The sequence below is a fragment of the Falco cherrug genome, chromosome 1 (genome assembly GCF_023634085.1).
Source record: "Falco cherrug isolate bFalChe1 chromosome 1, bFalChe1.pri, whole genome shotgun sequence".
NCBI lineage: Eukaryota > Metazoa > Chordata > Aves > Falconiformes > Falconidae > Falco > Falco cherrug.
In genome coordinates this window covers 88,828,405-88,842,374 of record NC_073697.1, presented here as the reverse complement: position 1 = coordinate 88,842,374, position 13,970 = coordinate 88,828,405, and the positions used below count along the sequence as shown (strand labels likewise).

At 47.9% G+C, this 13,970-nt stretch overlaps 2 protein-coding genes across 3 annotated transcripts; both read right to left on the bottom strand.

Annotated features, from left to right (window-relative positions):
* Nucleotides 1–6: 6 nt before the first annotated feature.
* Nucleotides 7–9,611, bottom strand: ESS2 (ess-2 splicing factor homolog). 2 transcript variants are annotated; one of them, XM_055724956.1, is made up of 10 exons: nucleotides 9,387–9,611; nucleotides 8,739–8,907; nucleotides 7,686–7,781; nucleotides 6,913–7,079; nucleotides 4,863–4,980; nucleotides 4,020–4,153; nucleotides 3,773–3,875; nucleotides 2,298–2,407; nucleotides 1,265–1,380; nucleotides 7–713 (listed from the first exon to the last, which is right to left on the bottom strand). In XM_055724956.1, exons 1-10 carry the CDS (start codon nucleotides 9,531–9,533, stop codon nucleotides 428–430), a joined length of 1,446 nt encoding a protein of 481 aa, XP_055580931.1. In that variant the 5' UTR covers nucleotides 9,534–9,611; the 3' UTR covers nucleotides 7–427. The 2 variants fall into 2 exon arrangements, with proteins under 2 accessions (XP_055580931.1, XP_055580937.1); XM_055724962.1 differs by having other exon boundaries at nucleotides 8,739–8,925; nucleotides 9,387–9,521.
* A 372-nt stretch (nucleotides 9,612–9,983) lies between these two features.
* GSC2 (goosecoid homeobox 2) lies at nucleotides 9,984–13,065 on the bottom strand. The gene is made up of 3 exons (XM_027813998.2): nucleotides 12,315–13,065; nucleotides 11,244–11,491; nucleotides 9,984–10,858 (listed from the first exon to the last, which is right to left on the bottom strand). The coding sequence occupies exons 1-3, from the start codon at nucleotides 12,622–12,624 to the stop codon at nucleotides 10,754–10,756; spliced, it is 663 nt and encodes a 220-aa protein (XP_027669799.1). The 5' UTR covers nucleotides 12,625–13,065; the 3' UTR covers nucleotides 9,984–10,753.
* Nucleotides 13,066–13,970: the final 905 nt, after the last annotated feature.

Below are 13,970 nucleotides of genomic sequence, written 5' to 3'. Positions count from 1 at the left end.
TGGAAGTCCAGTTCAACTTTTTAGGAAGGCTTACATTTTATAAATAGACACATCTGTACAGAAACATATTTAAATGCATGGCCATCTTAAAAAGAAATATATCTTAAAAAAATTATCGCTATTTTCCAAGAGTCCAGAATCTTCTCTGCCATTGCAGGAAGCATCTCTTTGCTATAGCAGCCTTGTGCATCCCACCCATGCAGTTCAAAGGGAAGTTATACCACAACAGGAGATACTCTGCTTCCAAAAAGCACATCACAGGCTATTTTAGCTACATAGAGTAGTGCTGGTCCCAGGTACTGTAACCACTGGCTTCCATTCTGGCAGTTGTATCTAGACACGCCTTACTACCGACAGCTGACAACATCCAGCTTGCAGACAGCTGATCACAGCCAGTTCACTACCACCTTGCTGGTGACTGGAATATTCAGAAGAAATCAGATGCTTTCCTTCTTTTAGGAAGCTGCAGTAAATTGTCTGTGATCGATGTAGTATCCTGAGATACCGGCGTCTGAGATACTGTCCTAGACTGTGGTGTGCTTGTGGGTGTATGAGACCCACCTGCTGGTGTCTTGTAACCAGGAGTTCCTGTGTGGGCTGGGGAAGGAGTATAGCTGGCTCGCAGGGCTTTGTCAGTATATTTACTTGCAGTCCTGTTTACTAGTCTTTGCAAAGCTGGTGACATTGCTGGGCTTAGTCCTTTTGGAGTGAGGCTGGAATAGAATAAACAGTTTTAAGAGATTTTACAGTAAAAATCTGCCATTTACCAAAAAGAGCATGAATGCTTCCACAGGTGAACTCTTCTTGTGTCCACCCACACACACAGACCAGACCCACTGGCTGCAGAAGTCATTCTGCCTGCAGGTAAACACAAGCCTGTCTCTCTAGAGAGACAAGTGACAGAAACCTCCTACATCCCTCCCAAACCTAAGTGGCACTGCCTGCCTTTTCCTTTGAGCTTGTTCTATCCTTCCTGTGACCCAGCAAACCAAGACTTATCATGTCTCCTCTTTGTAATGAGGCAAGACACTGATCCAGATGCATTGCTGGGTGGCTGCAGGGCAGAACAGCAATGCTCACAAGAGGGACAGCCACCAGCCACCTCCCCTCAGGAACCGAGCTTTTTAATTCTAAAAACTTTTAGTTTGACTGTACCTCTTTATGCTTCCGGTACTCTTATTATTCCTCCCTTTCTACATATGTTGATTTAAATCTCATCAGAAAATACTCATCCCCAGTTCTCCTGTCAGAACAGAAGTCTCACCTGGCCAAGTTTTCCGTCACTTTTCGAAGTGCCTCCTGCTTCTTTGCTCTGTTTTTAGCTGCCACTTCATTGGCCATCTTGAGTCCTAACCTCTCACGGCGCCCAGGCTCCAGGATCTATAAACGCATCACACAGTTCACTCACCAAGGCACTCATACGAGAGCTGCATAAATGAGTCAAAGCACCTTCACAGCTGGATTCCAGCCTACAGGGATCTAAACCAGGGAGAAGTGGGGTCAGCCTACACCTCTCTGCTACTATATATATATAAAAGCCAGAGAGGACACAGAGACACCTTCAACCTGCCTTGGCAAGTAACAAAAACAGTAAAACCAGTTCAGTCAAGGAAGCAGCCATTACTTCTGACATTTCCTCCTGCTGTCTCTCCTAGACAAACAATGTCACCTGTGTCTTGCCTAGCCTGGCCTGTAGCCAGCCAGCTCTCAGGCAAACACAGACATTGCTAAACAGCAGGAGAACCAGTCAAGGACTTCAGAGCACATACAGCAAATTACACCTTTCTTAAACTAAGAGTCTCAGGCAGCTCACATTCAATGACACCAGCAGGAGACGGGCGGCATGCAGGGTCAGGTGCCATTAGCAAAGCCAGAGCACCTTTTCTACTCTCAAGCGATACACTTGCCTCAGGCTGTGACAGCCAGAAGATCAAGACAGAGGGAAATTCTACAATTTCTACCCATTCATACATTAAAATCAGAGAAATCAGGTGTCTCTTCAGCTTCCTCTCAAAGCCCCTGTCTGGGCCCATGATCAAATATGGTGTCTCGCTCTCCTGCCAACAGTGTGTGCTCCACCTCAGGTATCTCCACCAAGCAGCTTTCATGTGGAGCCATATCCACACCTCCACCCTCCAAGCAGAACTTAGATTATTAGTCTCAAGGACTGGGAACACAGCCCAGAGATGTGTCACACTCCCACAACAATGTTAATCTATTAGTTACTCACTTGCCTTTCCCTTCTTAGTCCTCCCCCCTCAAAAAAGAATGACGTGCTGACTCATGACATGAAATACCTTGAAGGCTGGTCCGGGTGTTCTGTCCACATATGGTGTTTCTGACCCTTCTAGACGCAAAGGGGTGCTTTCGATTTCACCCCATGTCATAAAGGGAGACTCATTCACACCTAAAAAAAAAAAATTTAAAGTCATGCTCATGCAAGACATTTGACTATCGATTCACCACAAAAAAAATCTAGAGAAGCAAATAATGAAATGCAGCAAATTCATCATCACCCCAAGGAGCCCCCCTACTGCAGGGGAAATCACAGCCAATGTTGAATGTAATGCGGGGTTCCCATTAAAAGGGCATGACCTTAAGCTCACAGGACTGCCTGTGGCTGTATCACCCTCAAAGTTACAACATCCAAGCTCTGTCCTTTCCACATGTTTATTTTTCCATTTGGTGAGCTTTTCTGAGTGTCACTTTCATTTTTTTCTTCTACAGTACTAGTCTTCCCCTCTGCTATTGTATGAAAATTCCTTCAACAGAGGGAACTACTTAAAAACAGAGAAATGGGCAGAGGACTTAAGATGCATAGAATAGCCAAACGTACCCTCAACTGACCTTGAGGCTAGCCTGTACCCAGCAGTGACTGCACCTTGTGTAACAGCTACAATCGCAGAACAGATTCTAGGAGCCAGACTAAGTCACTGGCTAGAAAATCCTGCTGTCCAGGGTTTGGAAAATGCATTCACAATGGAGAAAGGAGGTGCACTCCAAATGCCACCTACAGGCTTCCCAGAGGAAAAGCATCACTACGTTCATCTTTTAGCATAACAACAAAAGACAGGGAAACATAACGGCTGCTGAAGAACAGCTAAAAACTCATACCACATTTCAACTGGAAGAAAAATTTGTTCTAATTGAAAGTATCCTGGGGCTAATACAACTGAACAAAAGGAATCTATAATACACAAGGGTATTCAGACAAAGGAAGAACCTAGAAAGCAGTAGACCTGGAGGAAACCAGTACATTAGACTGTAAATGAAGCAAGATATGCCATATCCCTGAGCCAGGCTGAAATGTCACTCAGCAAACGTCACTGGACACACTGACATGAATGCTCCTTGTTTTGAAAAATGAGCACTTGAACTCTTTGGAAGCTTAATGTTTGTGAAATGTTTGAATTCTTATCTTCAAGCTCTAGAGAAGCATCATCCAGGGACAAAATAAGCAGCCACAGCATCCCAGTTGCCTAGGTATGCTCACTGTCCTCTAGGTGATTCCTAAGCAATGGCACAGCAGCTCATTCAGAACCTCTTAGGTACAGCATAGCTTCTCTTGCCAGTGTATTGGACTAGGATTTAAGCACTGCATCAAGCTGGCATACATAGTACACAAGAAAGTCACCAGCTCATGAGACATACAGACAGAAGGCTTACCTCCTTGTCAAAACCAACAATAATACCCCAGTACTGAACAAACAGCATCAAAATAAGTGCAGTAGCAGTCCTCTTGTATCAGAAAAATATAAGAAAAACCTCTTACCAGGGGCAGGAGAGGGGGTAGCCACAAATCCATAGCCATTCACTTTTGGAGACTCTTGGGGTATCAGTTCTTTCCCATCTGGTCCCACTTTGCCCTGCTTGTACTGAAATAAAAAACACAGTACCATTTTCATGAGAAGCAAGGTGTGAGTCAGTTGTATCTAGCACACACACAGTTCTCCTGGTTGATGAACATCAGAGGGCTAAGTCTAACAAGGTTTTAGTCAGAAGCAGTAAAATTATCCAACCTGAGCATTGAGGGCTGCAGCTTGTTGGAGCTGTGATTTGCTCACGGCTTGGCTAAAAGGGTCCTTCACAAAACGGGTGTTTCGATGGACAACTTCCCTGGGCTTCTTAAATACATCATCTTCATCAGGTACACCTTGAAAAGCAAAACTTTTTTTTAAGAGAGGGCTCAGGTAACACTAGACAACGTGCTCTAAATGTCCCAGCCAACGTGATCACACTTGCCACACATTCCTACGCAACACAAAATCCATTAGCAATTGCAGTGTCTATCTCTAGCAATTTAAAACAAAATTTGCACTAGATATATGCTTTTTAATACCTGAAATCTATTAATTAAGATCAGATTTAAATTTTTTCTTTTTAAGAAAACTGCTAACAAGACACTGCTTTACAGAAATTATCAGTTGCACATTTATAGCCAAAAAATCCTGTGTTTATGAAATGATGTAGTTTTCTACAGCAACCAAGGGACCAACAAGTCCAAAGAGCACTCTAAGCAGAGGCAAAGAATAAATAAAGATGACAAGAAAGTGCTCATAAATAAGGGCAAACTGGAAAGAGCTTTGGCTCCTGAAACTATTTCAATTAGAAATAGAACATGATCAAACTTTGCAATCAGAGGCAGAGGACAAAGGTCCAAAGAAAGAAAAGCGGGGGGGGGGGGGGGCAGGGGAAGCCCCATACAACATTTTTAAACAACTTTACATATCTGAGCATCACAGAAGAAAACGTGCAGCATTACCAGTAAGAGCTGCTCAGTCATCTATAGAAAACCTGTAAGCACTGTTTGAAGTCAACCCACCTAGAACCAACGCCTCTCCTGAGAAACCTGCATGCCTCACCTGTTGGATAATACATGAGGGTGTTTCGAGCTGTGTATTCCCAGGTCTCCAGTCCGGCTTTCACATTCTCCAGAGCTTGCTGCTCTGCTGAAGGAAGTGCCAGCTGATCATTTCGTCGCTAAAAAGGCGATGGAAAAAAATTAAAAGAGAAAAAAAAATAATGAGGTCTGAAAGAGACTCCTGCCATCTTTTAATCAGGCATACACAACTTGGAGAGCTCAGTCATGAGCTCAGCTACCTGCCCTAGCACACTTTGCACCTGGCACTGCACAAGCACTCTCTCTCTCTGGCAAGTGGCATTTGAGAAAACATCCTGTTTCCAGGTGGGCTTGCAAACAGCTCCATATGAAGTTCTGCTATAAAATCAAGTAAGACTAAAGAATTATCTTATCAGAAAGATTATGACATTGTTTATTACATCTTGTAACAACCCTTGTGATACTTCAAACTTTCTGGTTTTTTCCTCTATCTACTAATCAAAATTCAAATGAAGCATTAGTTACTAAATAAGGGAAGAACAACATATGACATATCTAATATAAAGGCAGTCTACAAGGGTTTGGCATGTAACCTCGGAAGAGTATTTGCACCGTCCTAGTTTCATGCAAACTGTCTTAGCGAAGGCAAACAGTAGCAGAAAAACAGACACTTCTTCAATCCTTAAAGAGTTTCCAAACATTTCCATAGGCAGTACAGGTATGGAAGCATTTGACATAATCACGCGATTACTTGTGTGCTGTTACCAGCATACTAGTATCACTGATACCAAAAAGAAACTAACAGAATGCAGTCAGCCACTGATAAGTTACTCCATTTTAAAATTCTCACACTAATTAAACTAGACAATTACTGCCAAAAGCTATATATCAAAGACATTGGTTGATGTTTTCTTTAAGAGGTATTGCCCATATACATTTAAATAGCAGTGTTATCACTGAGTATGTTAAATGAGGCATAGCAAAGTTGTCTGCTGCACAAACAGGCATGCTGTGCAAGGAAATGCAAGGTCTGAACAGAACCCTGGCTGACAGGAAGACACAGAACATCAGCACAAGATCGGGTCCGGTGACTTCACCTTGACCTAAACCAGGCCTAAGACACAGAACATCAGCACAAGGTCGGGTCCAGTGACTTCACCTTGACCTAAAAGGCAGGCGCTGCCTGCCTTTTAATTCTGGATGGAAGCACTGCAGCAAAGAAGATGCATAAGCAGCCACCAAGGGCATTAATGTAACAGACTCCGAGGTTTACGTTAGCTGAGATAAAAACATAACACTCATAACAACAGTAAACACTCCTGTCAGTGCCAAACTTCACTAAAAGGCACTGCAGCTCACATCCATCCCTGACAGCTGCTCACTGCTGATGGAGAAAGATTGACATAGCAGCCCCAGAACAGCTCCTGAACCTCCCACAAAGCTAGCTGTGGAAGACAGCACAGCCAGCCATGACGTGCACAGTACTTCAGCAGCTGAATGGATTATTACTGATTTTAGAAATAGAAGACTGAAATAAGAAAGACAATCTAACTGCAAGTAATAAAAGGCTGATGGACAAACAACAGGAACTGTTCTCAGCTGCTCTCCTTGCTATTGCTGCTTATGGAAGAGACTGCCAACAGTAATCCTTGCACTTTGTGCAATGTTTCAGTGTCTCAGAGCTTTAGGAACAGACTGATCCTCAGCAACTATGTCAACACTGTCCTTGTGGTACAGATGGGGAAAAAACAGGATTGCAGAAGGAAGCAATGAGCTATCACAGGCTCCAGGAAACTCAAGCTTAGCTCAGATTTAGATTTGAACAGCCCATGGACCTACTGTTCAAAATCAAGACCCTTCTTTTCTTATTCAATGATGAGTAATTCATCAGTCTAATGCAATAACCCCATGCTCAGAGCCAATGAATTCTCATCCACACTTCTAGCAGGATTCCAAAACAGAAGGTAAGATAATATTCTATTTAATCAAAGATTAAAAATGTAAATGTAAAATGGTGTTTCCCTGTTGTGTCACTTTGGAAGAGCTGAGATACAGCTGAGCCACATCCCTACCTGGGCATATTCCTCTTCTGCACTGTACAGCCAAGCATGCTTGACTTTCTCCTTCTCTTTGGCCACTTCCATGATCTGTTCAAATGAAGCATTATCTTCACTCGTGTGCTTTGCTAAGAAGCTGTCCAGACTCGGAAGTGCATCTTTATCATCTTTTTCTGCTTCTCCTAACAAGAGAAGGGAAGAAGCCTGAGAAAAGTTAATACCTCCCATTCTATAAGAGCACTATACATAATTCTTCAATCACTTCTGACAGTGAGCTTTCTATGGACCCACTAATAATTCATATGAAGCCTGGTGAAAAAAAAAGAAATATGTATGTGCAGAGTGGTACAATAATAAATTTTTGGAAGACACATAACCAACTTTCACATAAAACCTTTTATGTCATTTATAGCTATTTGTGTTAAAAGGAAAATGCACAAACGGCCAGCCGCTAGCAGACGTTTTTAATACACTGTATGAATAGCTCTGCCCCTACTATCTTTGCTACTTACAGCATTAGTTTCAGGTGACACAGGAAAAATTTACTGCCTTCAAAGAGATCAACTGAGTTAAGAATTTACATGGCCATAAAGAGACCCATAATTGAGAATTCACACACATGACAAAACATTACATGAACTTCAGAGTCATCATTTTCACCTACTAGAAGGTTAAAGAAAACTGCCTTAAACATCTGCTAAATACCTAAAATCCTTACAGAAGGCAGAGCTCACAGAAGTATTTTCCTGCTGCTGAAGAATTCAGCTAGAGAAACATCATTCTCCCACCTTCCTCTGCAGCTTTGATGCCAACTTTGGATTTATTCCCCAGGGGAAGGCCACCTGGATGTACTTCTGGGGTTTCAAATGTGGCTGGAGTAACATCTGTGACAGAAAAAAAAAAAAGGTTCACATGAGCACAGGTTACTAGAGCTCAAAACAGGACACTTGCTGTGACATCTTCCACCACAGTACGGGTCATGTGCCAAACAAGTCACAGAAGACATCAAGAGAACAACAATTTAATTAAAAAGTTGTGAAAAGACTCCAAAATATTCTGTTCAATTCTGTCCCAACCACTGAACAAGATTTTGTTCTTATCTAAGATGTTATTTTCCTCCTGCTGGCAAAAACTCACAGGAGAGCCACAGCCCGGTGTACCTGTCACCCTATCCACAGCTTTTGCCAAGAGAAGCAAGCAGCAGCACAACGATCTTAACCTAGGCCAGAGCTAGAACCTGCAGTAGGGGAGGAAGGGAGACCACTTGGTGACATGTCCTTTGCCTCAAGAAAGCTAGTTATTTAAACCCCACTGTGAAAGCTCACCCAGGGACTGGGCTTTAGTGCAAGAAACACTGAACTCGAACGGAACGCAAACACACAACAGGGTACAGGATTTCTTCTGTGTGACCCTCTGATAATCACAGGCTTCCAACCCTTCTGCCCCCAATACAGGAAAACCTTATGCATCTGTAGATGTAACAAGAACCCCTAAAATTATAATAAGGATTCAAAATACAGCTTAGAGTTTCTGATAATATAACATTGCATATTAGAGCATGTAATGCTCCCTAGGCAGTAGGAACCTGGCAAAAGATGCCTGTGAGGAAAGCTGTTCAACAGCTGGTTTTCTCCAAAAACACTCCCTCAAGAAAGAATTCTTAAGACATCAAAGAGAAATTCAGATCAGCCATCAGATACTAGCTACTGCCCAACATAGTATATAATTGCCATGCAATGTCAATCTTCAATCTTCAAGATAAGCACTGCCTGCACAGTTAGATAAACCAGAACAGTAATATTAGATAGAAAACCCTTATGCCCCAGTAAGCCAGTTCTCACAAGGTGCAGGTGTGTCCCTCGATGATTTGCCCAAAGAAGAGCCAAACTTGATAGCTATTTGTCTCATTTTCTCCAAGTCACCATTTTCTTCAGCCTCCAGATATTCCTTCTGCGCTCGCAACTTCTTCACATCAGGAAAGAAATCTCGCTGAATGATTTTCTCTAAACTCTACAAACAGAGAGACAACTGCAAGGCCATGCTGGGACACCTCGGAGTGCCAGCCCAGCTGGGGGCCAGCTGCGCGCAGCCCATAGCAGGGGGGGACAAACAGCCCACAGGACGACGACGACGCGCAGCCCACGGAGGGGACAACAATCATGACGACGCACAGCCCACGGCGGGGGACGGGGGGGGACGCGCAGCCCACGGGGGGGGGACGGACGCGCAGCCCACGGCGGGGGGGCGGGGGGACGGACGCGCAGCCCACGGACGCTCCAAGCCGAGGCCTGGCCGCTGGCAGTGCGCTGAGCGCCGTGGCCGCAGGAGCTCAAGGGGCGGCCCCAGAGCTGCCCCGTCGCCAGGCCCGACCCGCAGCCGGGCTCACAGCGGGCGGTGGCCGCGGGCGGACCGGGCCGTGCCCCACCGCGCCGGAAGCCGCTGGGCCCAGGTACCCGGAGAACGGCCTGCCGGGCCAGCCGCCGCCCTACCTCGATGTAGGCCTCCTCATCCAGGATCTTCTTCGGGCGCCTCGGGGTCGGCGGGGTCGCCTCCTTCACCGTCGTCACGGCGACGCCCGCGGCGGCAGCCGGAACCAAGGCCTCGTCTGAGGCCGCTGGAACCGCCGCCCCCTCCATAGCGCCGAAGGCCGGGGCGGACGGCGCGCTCCCTGACCCAACTCAGCCGCCGTCGCGAACGCGCCGCACCGTGACGTCACCGCGCTGCGCCACGGGCCGCCGGAACGTCCCACACCCGCCGCCCCGCCCAGCAGCGCCGCGCGGAGCCGCGCGCGCCCCCTGCCGGCCGGGAGGACCTGCCCGCGCCCGCCTGGTGACAGCGGCGCCGCCTCGGCCCGGGGGGGGCCCGTCCCTGCCGCTGTGCGCCGCGGCTTTCGGCACCCGCGGGCTGCGCGGCGGGTCTGACCACCAGCAACCCCCACGGTCGCCCTCAGGCCTCCTCAGAAAGCCCCGGTCTTCCCGGGGCCCGCCGGGGGGCCTCCCGGGGGCAGGCAGGGTCGGCAGGGTAGGCAGGGCAGGCCCAACAGGCAGGCCCGGCAGGCAGGGCAGGCCTGGCCAGGGTCCCCCACCACCGGCTCAGCACAGCACACACGCGGTGCCGGGTCAGTTTTATTTCTCTGGCAGCTTTACAGGACATGGTTTCCCCTTGGCCCTGCCGGGACACTGGCACCCCTCACACCCTGCCGGGACACCAGCACCCCTTGAGCCCTGCCGGGACACCGGCACCCCCCGCGCCCTGCTGGGACACCGGCACCCCTCGTGCTGGTGGGGAGCCACTGGCATGACCTGAACACTGGCCGTGCCGGACCTGCTCACCGCCAACACATGGGTCACCTCTCCCATGGGCTTTAGGGATAAGTCCATGTTCATTTGTCAAGCAACACATGGCCTGTTCGGTAAGCTCAACCCCAAGAGCAACTCTAGATGCCATCATGGTGCTGAAAACAGGAAACATTCATTTGCAGGATAATTTGCAGATCTACAGCAGTAAAACAAGCACAGCTACTGGCTGCACAGGGCAGAGACAGGAGGAGGACTCTCCCCTTCTCCCGAAGCACAGGCATTTAACATGGGTACAGCTCTGCCCCAGCAGGGGCTTTTGGCAGCGGTTTCTGCTTAAGCATCTGAGGATCATGCCTGGTGAGTTATTTGCTATGTGAACTAGGTTTGGAGGAGAAACTGGGATGTGAAAGTGCCATGTCTGCTTTTACCTGTCCTGTGGAATCACAGAGATTCCCTGTGCTTCGCTAGTTCCCCTCAGATTACCCCCCTATGGTGCCTGTCAGCTACAAGAAATGGATGCTCTTGGTGTTCATCTGCAGAGATGCGTCCTGCAGCCACTAACGGCTCTCCTCCGAGGGCTTCTTGGTGCCTTGAAGAAGCAGTGCTGAAGCAGACACCCTCTTCTGATGCCGCCACTTGGCACGCCGGTTTTTAAACCAAACCTAGAAAGTATGAAACAGGAAAAGAACTTCTGCATTTCATGTGTTACCTGGAGGGGTGGCAGGCAGTACGTTCCTGGACTGTACAGCACAAGCGTTAGGATATTGTAATACATTTCCCAGTATAAAAGTTTGAGACAAAATTTAATCAATCCCTCCCCTGCAATCCTGCTCAGGTACATGCAAGGGGCAGCAGGGAGCTGGGACCCCCACTCCCCATAGCAAATTCAGAAGTCACACAGATCACATAAATAATGACTATACACTTGGGTGCAGGGAACGAGTAGAACTGGGCATGTCTGTGTGTTCATACATACAGAACATGCCCTGGTCTATGCTCTTGCAGGGGCTGCAGCTAACAGCACCTCACAGAGTGGCGGGATCTCACCTCTACCCTCTCCTCCTTCAAGTGAATGCGGTTTGCCAGGTGCTCGCGGGTGATGACATCCGGGTACTGGTTCTGATGGAAAAGTGTCTCCAGGGCCTGCAGCTGGTCTTCAGTGAATATGGTGCGGTGCCGGCGTGTCCGGCGCTGGATCTGGTGGAAAGTCTGCAGCTCACTCGAGTTCCCCTGTGGACTTTTACAGACCCTGACCGTTGAGTGGAAGAGCCGCATGGGCCAGGGGAACTGGGCGTCTGCAAGGGGAGAGGTACGGTGGCAGTGTTAGATGTGGGGCAGCTGAAATATCCATCTTGCTCAAAGCAGTCCAGGCACAAGTTGCATTCATGCATGTTGTTTGGAAGGAGGCAGCCAAGCCAGCTGGGGCTGGTGATGAGTTGCGCGATCACCATGCAAGCGAGAAAAGGGCTTAAGGCATCACTTTAGGAGAAGCATGCAGGTGGGGAGCACTGATTGGGTTTTCCTTGTTTACTTACCAATTACGCTATGGCCAGCTCCAGAAAATAGCTGGAAATACACAGCCCAGTGAGGAGCTATGCTTCAGTCCTGATACAGGGGATTTCTAAACTTTCAGGATGTTCTTGAACTGCATTCTTAAGGGTTTACTACTTTTTTTCCCCCCTGGATGCAGTAATTTTGCTAGATAGAGCCAAAACCTCTTTTCCGTAAAGGACAAGTCAGGTCCCCCCAGGGCTGGTGTTGTCAGGAAGCACAGGTACAGCTCTGTGCATGGGCAGCATGACAATGAGGTCCCACACTCCAGAGAGAACTTCCCCCCAGAAGCATCATCCTCTCAAGTGTTTTACACTACACCAGTAATAACCAGTAATAAATAGCACTTGCTGCTTTTATAACTCTGGCAGCATTGCAGATAAAAGTGCCTGCTCTTGGGAACCATGCTGAGGATGGAGCTCAGCTTGCTAGAGCTGGGGTCTGGGACCGCTGCGGTGGCAGGCCGGACACCATGGTGTTGCCCAGGGCCCAGGTTTTCCCCTCCATGCAGCGCTGGCTCCAGCCCCACCACGAGCCCTACGCCATGAGTCAAACCCAAACACTCACCCAGCCAACTCACTGAGTCCTGCAAGGAACGGGCAGTCGTGTGAGAACAGCAGCAGCAGTTGCAGCCGGCCCCTTCCAGCTCTTCCTCCTCCTCTTCCTCCTCCTCCTCCTGCAGGGAGCTGGCCTGGATGGTCTCCAGCTCACACAGCCCCTTGGGTGCGCAGTCCAAGATGCTCTGGAGGCACAGTGGGGCCAGGACCTGGGGACTCTTCTCTGCCGGGCTGGAGAGGATGTCCTCAATGCTGAATGAACACGGCTTCTTGAGGCCTCTCCTGCTGGCATCGGCTTCCGACACTGGCTCTGAAGACATCCTCTGCTGGCAGCCGCGGCTGCGGGAATGGGCAGCTCAGGCTGAGCGGGGTTTGCTCTCTGTGCACTAAGTCCACAGTGGGGTCTTACAGGGGAAGAAGACAGCTTATGTGGCTTTTAAAATGGACTGGCAAAGCCATCCAGAATTGCTGCTTTGTCTTGGCATTTCAAGTGACTGTCATTCTTGCAGCCAAGTTTTTATTTTATACACACAGACACTTTTTCTCCTTCTAACCTAGCTGCTTCATGACTGAAGCCACCCTAAATATATATATAGAGAGAGAGATATAATCCCTTTGGAAAGAAAACCGTAAACCCCCCTGTGAATAAAATAAATTCTAACTAATCTTGGCAGCTTTGTGAAGGGTTAGTGTGGATCTAAGATTTAGCTAATCCCACAAAAATGACTGGAGAAGGAAATCTGATTTCTCCATCTTGGGTGTAGATTTGAGGTGGTTATGATCTCCATTGTGCTGCAGCCTCCGATCCAAGGAAGGGGGAGGATAGCTGTTCCCAGCCTGGAAATGGACCAGAGGATTAACTCCTTAAAAGAAGCAAATTATCCCTTTCTCTGGCCAGATGAAAGCTTTCCCATCAAAAGAGAGCTGTCATATCATACAATATGAGAGAGGAGAGAGTTCAGCTTAATAAAAAATCTTTTTTAATGATAGCACAGCCTTTGGCTGCACCATAACTCTCTGCAAAAGTTGATTTATTTTCTGCTGAAAGCAGAGAAATTGTATTTTCCCTCCTTCCTCTTTCCCCCATCTCCACTGCCCTAATCACAGTGATAATGCAGATGCTTTGCATGTATCCAACATACTCTTTGTAAGGATTCAAAGACCTTAATAAATTAGATTACTGGCAGCTTGCAGCAGCTCTGTGGCGTAGCTTAGTGGCATGTAGCCACCTTTTGCACAGCTGAGCGGTACCCCAGCGTGGCATCAGGAGGGGAACGGGAGGATTTCTGCCTGCTGCCTTCATGTGCAGCAGCTCAGGCAGGAGCACGATCTTGGTGCCACAGCTGATGGGCAGTTTGCTGAGCCCAGAGCAGGCAGGAGGGCTGCTGGGGCAGCCGGGCTTCCCCAAAGCTTTGTCAGTTCAATTCCCAACAACTTTTGTCCAGTGAGAGAAACTGGGGTGAGGCTATGGCCAAGAGCAGTGACTCAGGATGGGAGGAGACGGCTGGCGTTGACCCTCCCAAGGGCACAGCAAGGCCTGGCAGATGTGGTCCACAGGAGGAGAGAGGACATCTTCCATCTTGGGTTTATAACTGAAATGAGCAGATGGGTTTAAAATAGAGAAGGTGTGGTTGAGCTCAGGTTGCTGAGGAAAGGTTCTTGCCCA